At 49.9% G+C, this 13,674-nt stretch overlaps 1 protein-coding gene across 3 annotated transcripts in view; it reads right to left on the reverse strand.

Moving 5' to 3' along the window:
* Positions 1–11,104, reverse strand: part of CCDC85C (coiled-coil domain containing 85C) — a 123,111-nt gene extending 112,007 nt beyond the window's left edge. For all 3 annotated transcript variants that reach the window (XM_067294953.1, XM_067294952.1, XM_013940747.2), the window contains exon 1: positions 10,000–11,104. In XM_067294953.1, the coding sequence (XP_067151054.1) occupies positions 10,000–10,711 (712 nt within the window). In that variant the 5' untranslated portion in view covers positions 10,712–11,104. The remainder of the gene's footprint in view (positions 1–9,999) is intronic.
* Positions 11,105–13,674: the final 2,570 nt, after the last annotated feature.

Genomic DNA, 13,674 nt, shown 5'->3' on the forward strand with positions numbered 1-13,674 from the left:
TAGGTTTTCCTGAAGTCACTTCTAGTACATCATGCTAAAAACAAAAATGGGAGGAAACCAGTGAAAACATCAACATGACAATGGTGAATAGTTGCATGTATACGACAATGGGTAGTCCTCTGGCTAGACAAAAATCAAGTAGACTATTACCTCAATAGGACAGATTATGTCCATTTTTGGAGATTAAAGATATTATGAACCTCCTTTGCATAAAAGACTAAAACAAGTGTGAAGAATCTAGGTCTGAACTCTATTCAAGTTGTACAGTGTCTCTGCAGTAACTTCACTGGGCACGGAGAGATACCATATTACTAAATGGTCTAGAGCCAGATACAAAGTCACAGTCATCCTTCAAGAAGCACAGAGTGACAGAAGTGGCATTTATAGGACAAGGCATTATCAATAAGTGTCACAGAGTGAATGAAATGTACCTTAGCAAGTAAAAAACGGCACGTGAAAGATGGATGCAAGCCCTCCAGAGAATGTTTAGCACTTAATGGAGAGTCAGAAACTAGGCATGCAGGATTTAACTTGCATTTGTGATATGCAGCAACCTGTCAGCAGATGATCCAGGGCAGAAGATGTGGATGAGGACAGTTTTTAAATCTAGTCAGCCCCAATAGATCAGACAAGGATACTGACAGCAAGCCTCTTGCTTGCAATGGTTTCCATAGAAATATTAAGCTTTGAGGACTGCAAATGCTGTAAGGCTTACTTTTTTTTTTTTTTTGAATAATGGCTTGTTTTTATTGATCAACTTAGAGAGATTCTTTTATCTGCTCCCTTCCTTTCTGTGGCACCCTCTGTCAGGACAGGACAGAGCAGCGTCCGCCCTGCAGCTCTCCCTGCTGCGCTGAAGCGGGGCTCTCAGCACCAAACAGCTCCGTTTTGTTATTCTAGGAAGTATGGGCAGGTCAGACAATGCTGCCGAATCCACAGGCATCGGTAGGCCTGGAGCATCCTATTGCTCCAGAGACAGTTTGAAACAGCAGTAGAGTATCTACTCTTCTGTCCTCTCCTCAGCCCTGCTCCATCTACTTGCTCCACAAACTCCTCCTGCTTTCTCCTGCAAACATTCAAATGCCACTGACTTTTCTGCATGAGAATGAATTCCCAGCAGACAGGGAAGTTTGGGGATGAAGTGGGGGGAAAAGGAAGCAACATGCAGCCTTGAGTTTCATTGCCTGGAGTTGGGGACAGGGCAACAGCTAAATTCAGATCGTTCCAGATTTGACTGAACTAATTCTGCCGGCAAGTCTGGGTTGATACAACCACTTAGGGCAGCTAACATGTCACTCTTTCATTTGCAGCTTACAGCTGGTCCATGCCCTGGCCAGTTGCCCTATGACCATAAGCCCATCACTCCTCCCTATTGCTCCCTCCATTAGAGACAATGGAGAGATCTCCCACCACATCAAGACTACACAAATAGCTCCAAAGTTGAGGCATTCAGTCCTACGAACCTATAGGAGAACCTCACTGAACACAGTGGCCTAATTCCCCTTGGATTTAGGGCTGCTTCAACCACACTGTAAGCTCCCTGGAAGTGGAGGGTCTGTAGTCACCTGCTAAGCCAAGTGACACTATTTCAATATTGTCAGTACTCAGCGCTGTAGAGTGCCCCAGTCTCAAATCTAACTGATAAATTAACCTGTCCATAAATTAATATCTACTACATCACGGACACTCTTTCAAAAAGCACATCTGCAGGAGAACCCACATGTAAGCTGACCACGTGGCCTCACTGGCCAGGAGGAGGAGGGAAGCACCACCAGGGCAATGAGGGAGACAGACTGCCAGCTCCCAGCGGCGCAGCACCCCATGGGCACCGGGTGGCTGCCTCTGTGTAACAGAAAACCTGAGAGAGGGCAGACGGGCAAGGACCCGCTGCTCTCGCTCACAGTGACCTGCCCCTGCCCGCCGTGCCACAGAGGAGAACCGCTCGTGGATATGGATCTGCCGTATCAAATGCAGACCTCGATTACCTGAAGCGTGAGTTGCCCGAAGAGCATTTAAGGTGGGTCAGACGGTGTCAACGTTAACACCCTTCCTCCAGCCCCATTTCGCACATGGCTGGACTGCACGTTGCCTCGGCAGGAAGCAGCAAGGTGAGGTCTCAGCAGAGCTGCCTTTTAGCAGGCACGGACACTGCGCTCTTTTGCTAGAGCAGGTCACTGCTCAGAGACGTAAGGAGAAGTCACTACAAGCAACGAGCTTTCTGAGAGGGGCAAACACCAAGGCAAGAGGCAGTTTAAGGAAGGGAAGACTGCACATATGCCTCTATGCATGGGGACGGAGGTAACCTGGCATAAACGGTCTCAGCCCAGAAGTGAGCAACTATAAAAGTATTCAAAATAACCTGTACAGCAGCCTTCAATTGCCATGGTGATAAATGTTTCCTAATGCCTAGGAAGAGCCGAGTCCTGAATTCCGCACACCTCATTCACTAACAAAAGCACTCATTATCAAAAAAAAAAAAAAAAAAAAAAGAATTGTGGCCATTTTAAGCCTTTCTCAGCTCAAGGGCTGCTTTACACACTCCCATTTCAATGGGGAGCACTGTGCTCACACAACTGTTAATTCAGAAGATGGAGCTAGCCTGCTTTTTGCTTCACAATTCAGTAGGCAACAGAAAGACAGATTCTCTGAGACAGTGTTACTTTTTCTGCCAGGAGTTATCTATTTGCAGAAGTGGGTCAACTTCCTCTTGGTGCGAGTGCCCAGCAGTGCTGCCTGCAAATTTCTGCCCGCTCCGCGTGCGGGGGAACCTCTGCACATAACTATTTCTGGCAGCCAAGTGTTTCATGAATTGCAGCAAGCTAACCACAAGGGGATGATGACATTAGGAGACAGGGCAGGATGAATTCTGGCTCGCAGACAAAAAAGTCAGGTTAAAAATACAGAATGCAGATGCAATCGCTGCAAATCCTCGGGAAAGCTGGACATAGGGCCCCAAACCTCCCCTGCTGCATGAGGCCGCCATCGCCGCTGCTGTGTGTTTTGCAGCGGGATGCGTTACAGCTTGATTGTGAGCATGGGAAGAACTTCAGCATTAACCAGCCTTCCTGGGGTCAAGTGTTTTCAGTCTATTTTAAATGGGTTTGTAAATCTTTTCATTTGCCTTACACCACACCTCAGGATGTACACCAAACATTTTTGCCCATTTAAGCCTCTCACCTACATCTTGCCCATCAATGAGATCAGCCATTTTCTATCTTTACTTTGCTTCCAGAGCATCTCCCAAGGGCAGCCCGAATACAGAAGGATGCTGCAGGAACAGCCAGGGGGAACAACATCAGCAGGCGCTGGTGTGGCTGTGTTTGTGCGAGATCCGAGCCCTGCTCCTTCCCCAGGAGAAAATGACCCCAGCACCAACACATCTGGGCCCTCCTGCCCTTCTCCTTCATGGCCCCACGGCTCCACCAAAGTCTTAACGCTCAAGCTCTCAGAGGCAACACTTCTAAGCCTCGCCCAGCATTAGTGTTCGTGCCCCTCATCTCCTCACACACACCAAATACAACACATGCCAGGGCTGCATTTTGGGTTCCCATGCCTGCCACTTAATTAGATCGCCATTTAATTCAATCCTCAGCTTTATTTGATGAAATGCCTCCAGAGAACCAAATCATTTACATTTAACCAACACAGCTTATTGCTCTTATTTTGATTGCGTTTGACAAATGTAAGTGGATAATTCCATCAAAGGCCCATAGAAAATTGCCTTTTAATCGATACAAGTTTTTTCCTTCAACAGGACAGCTGAGAACAAAAGGTCTCTTTAGAAAATTGAAAGACTAAAACAAAAGAAGAATGCAATACTATAGAGCATATATTTCCAGATAAGGTCCAATTTTCCAGTTTAAATGTTGCGAGCCTTCTTTTCAGAAACACCAGCTACCCTCAAGTTTCAGAGTTTAAAGGGCTGACACACATTCAACACCCCAGCAGGGAGGGAGATTGAGAAATGACAATGAAAAAGATACCTCAAGCTGAGCACTCCAACACTGAAACCCCTTAGATGAGTGGACAACAACTGCTGGCTGTAAGAAACTCAAGCTGTAGTCTTAGTGTCTGAAATCTCAGCATTTGCAAACCTATTAGCAGAGCTCAATAAACTTATAGAAGAGATGGAGACAGGTATTTCTACAGAGGTCTTACATTTAGTATATCAACCCAGGGCAAGTTTCCTTGTTTAATTACATGTAACTACCATGTAGCTGCCTACAATATCGGAAATACTGTCATGTTAAATATAGTAGTATCAAAAAACATATATATAATGCAATATGCAGAGGATGAAAAGTGCTATTGATATAAGAAAGATAGTAATTTGTCAAGTAGCCAAACCCCTACTCCACACCTTAACGTTCACAGGGCCATTTAGCTTTGATGCATCTCCCTTACGGAGAAGAGGACTTTCTCTGACACGAGGGCCAGGCTGCTTTGCCGACTCGACATGGGGACTGCAAGGGTTCATACCTGACTTGAGGGAGAGAAGTGAATTCCTGCCTTTCACCAGGGCTAGCACACCTGCATCGCAAGAGTGAACGATGGTTACTACGACACCTTGACTAGGATTCATCTCGCCTGACTTTAGATGATTGCCTATGAACTAGTCATCTATGCTGCCTTCCCATCAGTGGAGAGAAAGGGCATGTTCAGCGTGCAACTCTTCTTCTCCTAAGGTAGACATAGGTTGTGTGAATCGTGACACGGAAGTGTCCCTTTCTCCCCACTGCCTATAAAGGGAGCCCAAGGTGTTGAAGTCTGTATTGTAAATACCTCAAGTTAAATGAGTAGAACCTCACCCATTACTTCTGCCCCTGCATCTTCTCTTTTCAGAGGCCTCACTAATGTGTCCTAGTAAATATTATGTATATTGACTATAAATACTCCAATAAAAAAAAAAGGACCTTGGCCTAAAGGGTGTGAGAAGAAGAGGAGAAATAAGTACAGAGTGGCTGCACTAGATCAATATCAGCCCACAGGGAACAGCTATTTCTCTTTGCCACCATTTTAAATGTAATATATTGTACCCGCTAGGTAAATATGTGGACGTTTACAAGTGGGAATCAATAGAACTAGAGATCTTCCCACACCCTCACCCAGAGAGACCATTCTTCTTCCACTGGAGCAGATAGCAGTGATAGGCTATTGATTAATGCCTCTGCCACAGCTGGCTATCTGCTGTGGCCATGGCTTTCCTACAGACCTTTCTGACCACTCCTGGTTTCAACTGATGATGTTTTTAAGAATGCTTTTTAGAAACCTATTCATGTTGATAAAGAATTACATTAACATTTTACCCAACTGGAATAAAGTCAAGGAGACATTGGAAACAGCATCACTAATTTTGGGAACCCAGAACAAACAGCGTTAGTGGAAGCGGAATGAAAAGTTCTAAAGACAAAATTTAGCCGACGGGGGGAAGAATTAAAGCCTGAAAGCCTTGCGTGCACTGGATTTTGTCCCACTTACACATCAGCAGCTAGCGTGTTTGCATCACTCCAGGCTTGTAGCATAGGTGAGGAAAGCCACAATGTGCACTTATCCTTGTCTGAAGGCAGCGTTAAGCTGGACTGGCAAAAATCACACCTTGCATGCCTGCAGTACTGTAACAGCACTGGCGACAACTCACCGTGACTGGCACAGGCACAACCCCTGCGGACAAGGCTGATTTGTTCTGCACTGGCAGCAAGGGCACATTTGCTCCTTATTATCAGCTCTCCAGTGTCCCAGATGTGGACACAAATCCTGCTGAAGACAATTGTCCTCCTTTAGACTGTTACTGGTTAAACAGTCACTTGAGTCAGATCTAGAGACACCTAAAATTAGTGGAAGCATTTTCTCTGACTTCAGGGATCTTCTGAATCACTCCTCCCAGTTGTCCCACATACCTTACAGTCCAGAAACATGTACTAAGATACCTGAAGGCTTTTTACTTCCCCTAGGTCACGTTAACGTGACCCAATGCAGCTCTTCTTTTTTTTTTTTGGAAACTTTATTCTGGCAGAAAACAAGCAGTAGCAAAGGCAATAGCTCCAACTGGGCTGCCTAAATCCAGAAGTTTGGAAAGACTGTGCCCCTACACATAGACTCCTGCTGTGCACGCAAAGCAAGCCCAAAGCACTCTGGCAAGCAGAGCACAGCAACTGTGCCTAGATTTCTGTCCCGGATCTGTGGGTAGAGCCCAGTTCCCATCACGTAGCTTGGAGGTGTCTCTATTCCTGCAGTCAAGGTTCACTGCTTATATGCGAGTAAGCAGAAAATGGAAACACCATTTACTTTCAAGCTTAACAGACTTCCCCTTCGATCCCAGCAGAACTTCCAGAGCTGTGTAGGATTATGTATGTCATCCAAGATTAGCTGATTTCACAGTATCAGTTCCCTTATCTTCCATGAGCAGTTACTTGGTCATTGGGTTCCAGGTACTGGCTTCCAAAAAGCCAGTTATAAGAATAAACAGACTTTGGAAAAGTGAAAGGAAGATGGATCACAGATTCTTAAAAAAAACCAAAAACTGACTGGTACCATTTATACTGAATACAAATCTAGAGTTTCAAGTCTATATCCTCATCTTAGGCCAGGTCACTGGGGCCAATAAATCAAGCCCTGGTTTACCAAATCACTTCAAAAGGATTGTTCAAGAGAAGGGAAGGAATATTTAATCCACCTTTGCTTGCCAAGATTTCATTAAAAAGCTACCTTCCTAGGAGCATTTAACAGCTGCCATGCTCTTGACTCCTTCAGAAAAGCATTAATCAAGTGAAACCATCCTGCTTAATACCTAGAAAAGCAGAGCACTGCATGAAGCCTGAGTAGAAGGATACCGCTACAAGAGAAAGCACATTTTATGATTTTCTAGTTCCCTATAGTATGTAAAGTCATCTAGCAAACAGGTCACTGTACCTTGCTCTTATCAGTTGTCCAAGGCTTCTGCTGCGCTCTTTCAGTACAAACCTTAAATTCTGCCCTAGATCTGCCTCCGCTCTCCAAAAGAAAGCACGTGAAGGCTGTTCATTACTGTATTAGTTGTGCTGGCCAGGCAGTTTCTGCTTTATCCACAGACAGTGTTTTACAGAAATGAGACAGGAGCAAAGCAGACAGAATTTTGTAACCTCTAAATGCAATGCCTCTCTTTCTCCTCTTCCTCCCTTCCATTCTTACTCACAGGGGAAAAAAAATCATCAGCAAAAGAGTATAAAAAGGCTAAAATCTAAATTGCACCTTCATGCACTGAAAGCAGAGAACGTGCTAGGAGAAATGGTGAGAATCCCACGCTGCAGAGGCTGCTCAGGGGCAGCTCCTCCACCGACCTGACTTTCTGGATTCTTTGTGTTCACCTGCCCCGCTCTTCCACATTGTGTCCCCAGCTTAATGGCAGCGCCGTGTGGTCCCAAGCAAGCTTCCCAGCCAGACTTCTTGCTGTCAGTCAAACAGTGGCCAGATAAGCTTTACATTTGCATACGTATTCACAGGCTTTTCCAAAGGCACATTCAGGGAAATGGCCTCGCTGAATACTGATGCTATCTGAGAATGACAACTATTTAAATCATTTTACAGCTTCACTACCAAAGTGGAGAGATCGAGCTTGTTTGCATCTTTACAGGGATTATTAGCCTAAAGAGTGCTGATCACATCTGCCCCATCCTCAGTCCTCAGAAAGGAAGTCATGCAGGTTGGCTGTAGAGTTAGCTTCAGTACTTCCTATAGAGACCATCTTCCACAGCTCAGGTCAGGCACCCCTTAAAGAGAAGTCACTAAAGCCTATGGTCATTTCTGAAATTTTTGTGTTAGTCCATACTGCTCCTTCACAGGCAGAAGCATGAGGAAGGTTGCAGAAACATGCATGGAAACATATGCATGTGCTTTACTATAGCTCCCTGCAGTTTCCCTCTATAGGGTAGGACACTAGACTCAGCTCTCGGTCATCTCCAGATGATGCAACTGGGCTATGTCCCACACAGCATTTGCGCATGGAAACGGGGACCCAGCTCTGCAAGCAGAGACCTTCCTCTTCCTCCACACCAAAATAACTGAATTCCAGGCAAAGCTTCCCATGGTGCCTCACCACTGGGTTTAAGGAAGAGCTCTGAGGCCTTAGCAGTATCTCAGATTCACAGGAGCCCTTGGTTAACAGGAATGAATTCAACTCACTTTGTCCAAGACAGCAGTGCAGTACCGGAAAGGGATTTGGTCTAAGGTTTATAGAAGAGAGCTGCAAGGCCCTTCTGTCCCAAAACAGTAATGGCACATTCAGTATCTACCACGTGCACTGTGGGCCTCTGGGAATAACAATGCTTTACAAAAATAAAGTCACATCAGGAGCAGAAGCTATCTGCAAATTAGCAAAGAAGATATTTCTAATTAATACAACACAGAAGAGGGAGAGAAGGAAATACAATTTTAAAGATGCCTGCTGTATCCCGCAACATCTGATGACCGGATCACCGTTTAAACCAGCAATGCCTGTCTACTGGGTTAGGTGGCTGTAACGTCTCCAGCCATGAGCGGGGAAACACAGCTGCAGCAACCGAAACGAGCATGGCAAATTCATTCATGAACACACCACTGGGCTGATCAGTGCTGCGTAGCCTCAGATCTCCTGGGGCACTGAGGACTTGCCATAAATCACCAAGACAAGTACCAGCACTCCCTGGTCCCGCCAGGACCACCTAAAGCTCTGGGAAGAAACCATTACTTGGCAGATGCATTCAGCCGCCCTCCTCCCTAGCACCTTGCCTGCCCTCTCATCTTCTCTCCCTTTGGACATTCATGGTCTCTCCTGCGGCACAAGCCAGAGCTGAAAATCAGTGGGAGTCAGTCTCCCGGGCTCTCCATCCCTGCTGGCTGGCTGACAGGACTGAGGGGGCAGTTTCTGCGCTTGGAGAGGGGGATGTGTACTCCTAACTAAAGACTACTCCTCTCTGGTTGGAAAAAGGGCTTAAGAAGGCTAAAACTCCAGGAGTCATATCTAAGGATTTAGACTGGTACCTGGTTTGATTCCTGCTAACCCCCTCAGCCAAACTACTCCTTTTGGATGTCAAATTTGAAATTTGGTTGGTTTCCAGATTTCCCCTCCTCACCCTTTTAAAAGAAAAAAATCTCCATTTTAAAGACATTCCAGGATAATCCAATATTATTATTTTAATGCCTGATCACTATGAGACAACAGGAGAAACTTTGCTGGACTACAGACTGCCAGGGAAGGCTTGGCATGATTTGACAGTGGAGCTTGTTTCTAACTTTAATGACTAGGCTGAACAAAATTATGAATACAATATCCCTTCAAAAGCAATCTCTTTGCTATGAACAAAGCTTCTGTTTCTGATAGGGAGAGCAGGGAAGCCAAGTTTCACCTAGCCAAAACTGTTCAGCATGCAACAGCCAGCCTGTCCCGAGAGCCCAGGGAGCTAACAGGTGATGCTTTATGTGGCAGATCCGGACTTCAATCAACTGCTTCCAAAATCTCATCCAGGTTTTCATCAATCTCATCGAACTAGCATGCAAACAAGCCAAAGATAAAACAAAATTTTTAAAGGAGAGAGGAGGAAGAAAGGAAGAAATAAATGTCTATTTAACTCTGAAAATACAGGTTCAGTCTGTACATCATAAAAAAAAAAAAAAAGACAAAGAAAAACAGAAACCCTCCAGATAAAAAAGCCTCCATCCCTCAACCCCAGACATCAGTAATGCAGCCGAGGAACACCGCACTCAGTGCAAGCACCACGGAGCTGCTTGCCCCTGCGCCGGGTGAGCACCACCATATGGGTGCACCCACCCAGCCCCTCAGACCACCTCGACCGCTCTTCCAAAGCCCTTGGGGTCACCAAGGAGCTGCGGGGGGTGGGAATGGCTTGGACACAACCCCCCAGGCATCCCTCATCCCACTGACAAGGGGGGATGAAGAGACCGTCCAAGGGCAGAGGGATGCAGGGCAAAGCTGGTGGCACCTGCTGCGAGTGGGATGAGGAGAGGGGAGGCCGGGGAAAGGCTCACCATTGAGACCGTTGGGGATGCTCCGGTGGTGAAGGGGTGCAGACAGGTCATCCATAGACCTCCGCATGGCCCCGGCCTTGCTGTCGCCAGGTTTGTGGTGGTGGAGGTGGTGGTGATGGTGGTCGGGGCTTCCCGCACTGCCCGTGCTGGAGGTGCTGCTCCCGTCCCCCACGTCCCTGGTGCCCGACCCACCGTTGAGGTTGGTGAGGCTGGCCTGGCTGTCAATGGAGCTCCGCGAGCCGGCCCCGCTCCGCTCCTCATCCAGCATGAGCACCATCTCCTTCAGCTCCACGTTCTCCCTCAGCAGGGTCTCCTGCCTCGCCTCCAGGTCCTTCAGCTTCTGCTGATACATGCCCACCTCCTTCCACATCACGCTGGCCGTGTGCCTCCCGAACCGCTGCCATTCCCTCGACAGCTTCTTGCCTTTCTGCCTGTCGTCGTCCAGGAAGCAGCAGAGCTCCCTCAGCTCCTGGTTATCGTCCTGCAACTTCTGGTTCACCTCCTTCAGCCCGCGGATCTCATGCAGGTGGAGCTGCAGCCGCCGGTTCACATCCTTCATTAAGTTGCCGTGTTCCACCATTAAGTTCATCTTTTCATTCTCCACTTTCCTCAGTCTTTTCACTAGCTCTTCCTTGCTCCACCTCAGCATCTCCTCTTCTGAAATTTTGCTCAGGTCTTCTTTAGACCCCTCCAGGGAATTTTTTGCCATCATCTGTGCCTAGACAGCGTTTGTTCTTAAACAGTAACAAATGGTTCGGGTTATTTGGGTTATTTTGTTCGCCTGATTTCCTGGGACTAGAATTTACTGCAGCATCTTGGGGAAGAAAAATTGTAGTTCTCCGCCGATCGCTGGACAAGGAAGAACAGCAACGCCAGCCTGGAAGATCCGCTCCCCCACAGACCCCATAATAAAAAAGCAACCCAGGAAAAAAAAAAGGACACCTCCCCCCGCCCAGCGGGTCTCGGGTGGCCGTGAATCAGGGGCAAAGCGCTGCAGCCCTCGGAGCGAAGCCTCCAAAGGGAATCGGCCAACTTACCCCGGGCACAACAACTACGCGGCGGCCGGCCCCCGCCCCCGCTTCGCTCCTGCCACTTGTGCTGCCACCGCCCCCCCCAGCCCGCCGCTCCCCGGGAAATGCGCGCAGAAAACCGGCACCATTAATCCCTCCGGCGGAGCCCGCCTCGCCGCTCGGGCCGCAGCTCGCACGGCCTGGCGCGGCGCGGCGCGGCGCGGCCCGCACGAAAGCGACGTGGGGCCGGGGCCGAGCGCGGTGCGGCGGCGGCGGCGGCGGCGGCGGCTGCTGTCCGCGCCCGCGGCGTGCGGCGCTGCCGAGGAGCGGCGCGAGGAGCCGGAGCCTTCCCGGAACGGCTCGGCCCTCGGGAAGGAGGGGCCGGGCGGCGGGGCCGGGCTGGTCCCACCTCCTGGCGGGCCGGGAGGCGCGGCCCCGCTGGAGCGGCGCGGAGCGGCGGGGCGCGGCGCTGCTGCCGGCGGAGCGCGGCCCCGGCGGCCCCGGCCCCGGCGGCCCCGGCGGCCCCGGCCCGCCCCCGCTGCCCCATTGGCTGCCGCGGGCGGGCCGGGCCGGCGCGCCGCTCCCCGCCGCCGGCTCGGGTTACCGGGGCCGCGGCCGCCGCCGCAGCCAATGCGGGGCCGCCTGGCGCCTTCAAACGGCAGGTACAAAGGGAAGGGCCGCGCCGCCCCCCCCCCCGGCCCCCGGCCCCCGGCCGCCGCCCGCCGCCCGCCGCCGCCCGGCCCGCGGTCCCCACCGCGCTGCCCTGCGCGGCCCGGCCGCGGAGCGCCGCACCGCTTTTCCTTTTCTTTTTATCCACCTTGTTTCCTGGCCCTGCCCCCCCCTCCCCGGCCGTGCGCGCGGAGGGAACAGCAGCCGGCAGAAGGGTGCGGTTGAAAGGCAGGAAAAGGAGCCCGCCGCGCCGCCCGCTCTCGCCCCGCCGCCCGCGGAGCTGCCGCGGCCGCGCGGCTTAACGAGCCGCCCCGGAGCGCCCGCGGCGGGCGGCGGGCGGCGGGGTCGGGCCGGCGGCGGGCGGCATCGCCCGCGGTGTCGGCACGGCCGCCGCCCCGCCGCGGGCTTTGTTCCCGGGCTGCGCGTCCCCCCCGAGCCGCCTTGTCCCCGCGCGCCCTCCCGCCTCGGCCGCAGCCTCCCCGCTCTGCTCCGGGGGCAGCCCCCATGCGGAGGTGCAGCAGCAAACAGCCCCGAGGCACCGATACTGCTTATTCCTCACTAAAACCTGCCCAAGTGCTTTACCGCTGGTCTTTACCCAGGGGTCTGCTCAGGAGCAGACATGCCAGTGTCACTTCTGTGCACATTGCCCAGTAAAGGGTGCAGAAAGTTCACAGAGTTCAAGTGGATTTCCCAGGCAGTATGTAGGCAGATTTCCTATATCCTTGCATCACATCCCCTGACTTTTAGTCTAAAGCACTTTTCCTTGGACTATGCTCTCTCTCTCTAGGCTGCTTTTGACCAATATCACATTGTAAAAAGGAAAGATGCACCGGGACAGAGCAGTGCTGCCAGCTATTTCCTTCATGAGGATCCTTAAAAAGCCCTAGGGAATCGTCATCTTTGTGTTCCCAAGGAACCTCAGTAAGTGATTTGACTCTAGGGTTAACTCAGTGCAATCTCAGATTTCTGACCACACTGGAAAGCTGGTCAAGACACCCTCTAGCAAAAAAGAAACGTCACATCTGATGCCAGAGCATGGGATGCAGAGCACATGGCCTGTGCGTAGAGGGGACATCAGTCCCAAGAAGGGTGGGGAATTGCAACTTTTGCCTGTTGGTGTTATCTTCCTAAATCTAAGTCAGTAAAGCTGCAGTTTCCTGGATGCTTTGCTATGTGAGTTTGTGATCATTGGTTCCTGTGCCCAGAACTATCCTTGGCAATCTAAGACAACTGCCTCTTCCCCACTAAAGTAGAACAGTGGGACTTTTCCGTTTCTGGTGGAGTTTATCCCCTCTGTGGACGTTGTTGGCTCTCCTCCTCTCCCAAAGTAGCTTTTATCCCAGATCAAAAGGGTGTCAAAGGGTAACAGGAGCTTGGGTTAGAGAGCAGCCCCTAGTTCATGTCATGTGGGATATGCAGGGAATCTCTGCTAACATTCATTACAGATATTATTAAAATGTGAGGAAGACTATTCTCCATAGCACATACACAAATCAAGGTAGTTTCCTAGAAAGGAGGCGATAGTCATGCCATCATACAAAAGAGTGGTGAGGTCTTGCCTGAAATAGCTGTCTGCTCCCTTCAGGGAGGTTTCACTCTGGAAGAGGTACAGAAAGGGCCACTCAGGGTCAGGAGACTAGAGTCAGGCAAGGGGGATGCAGAGCTAGCTCTTGTATCTAGAAAAAGATGGAGAAATGTATGACGGCACATGGTGAATTCACCATCAGGAAGCACTGGGGACCAAATATGGCCAAACATTGACCAGATATGCTTAGGTGCATGAGCACCTTTAGGGTGGGCTGGAAGACAAGAATCCCAGCTGGTTTTAAATCCAGGCCTTAAATGAATTTAGGAGGTCCCTTCTGGTGTGAGTCTCCAATCACTACACAATTTACAGTTCAACCTTGTCTTCTTCTCAAAATGACCCAGACTGCACCAAAAAGCAGATACTACTCAAAAATCGCCCAAATGCTTGCTTGGACTCCAAGGCTTTTAT

Source organism: Apteryx mantelli, chromosome 4, assembly GCF_036417845.1.
Source record: "Apteryx mantelli isolate bAptMan1 chromosome 4, bAptMan1.hap1, whole genome shotgun sequence".
Lineage (NCBI taxonomy): Eukaryota > Metazoa > Chordata > Aves > Apterygiformes > Apterygidae > Apteryx > Apteryx mantelli.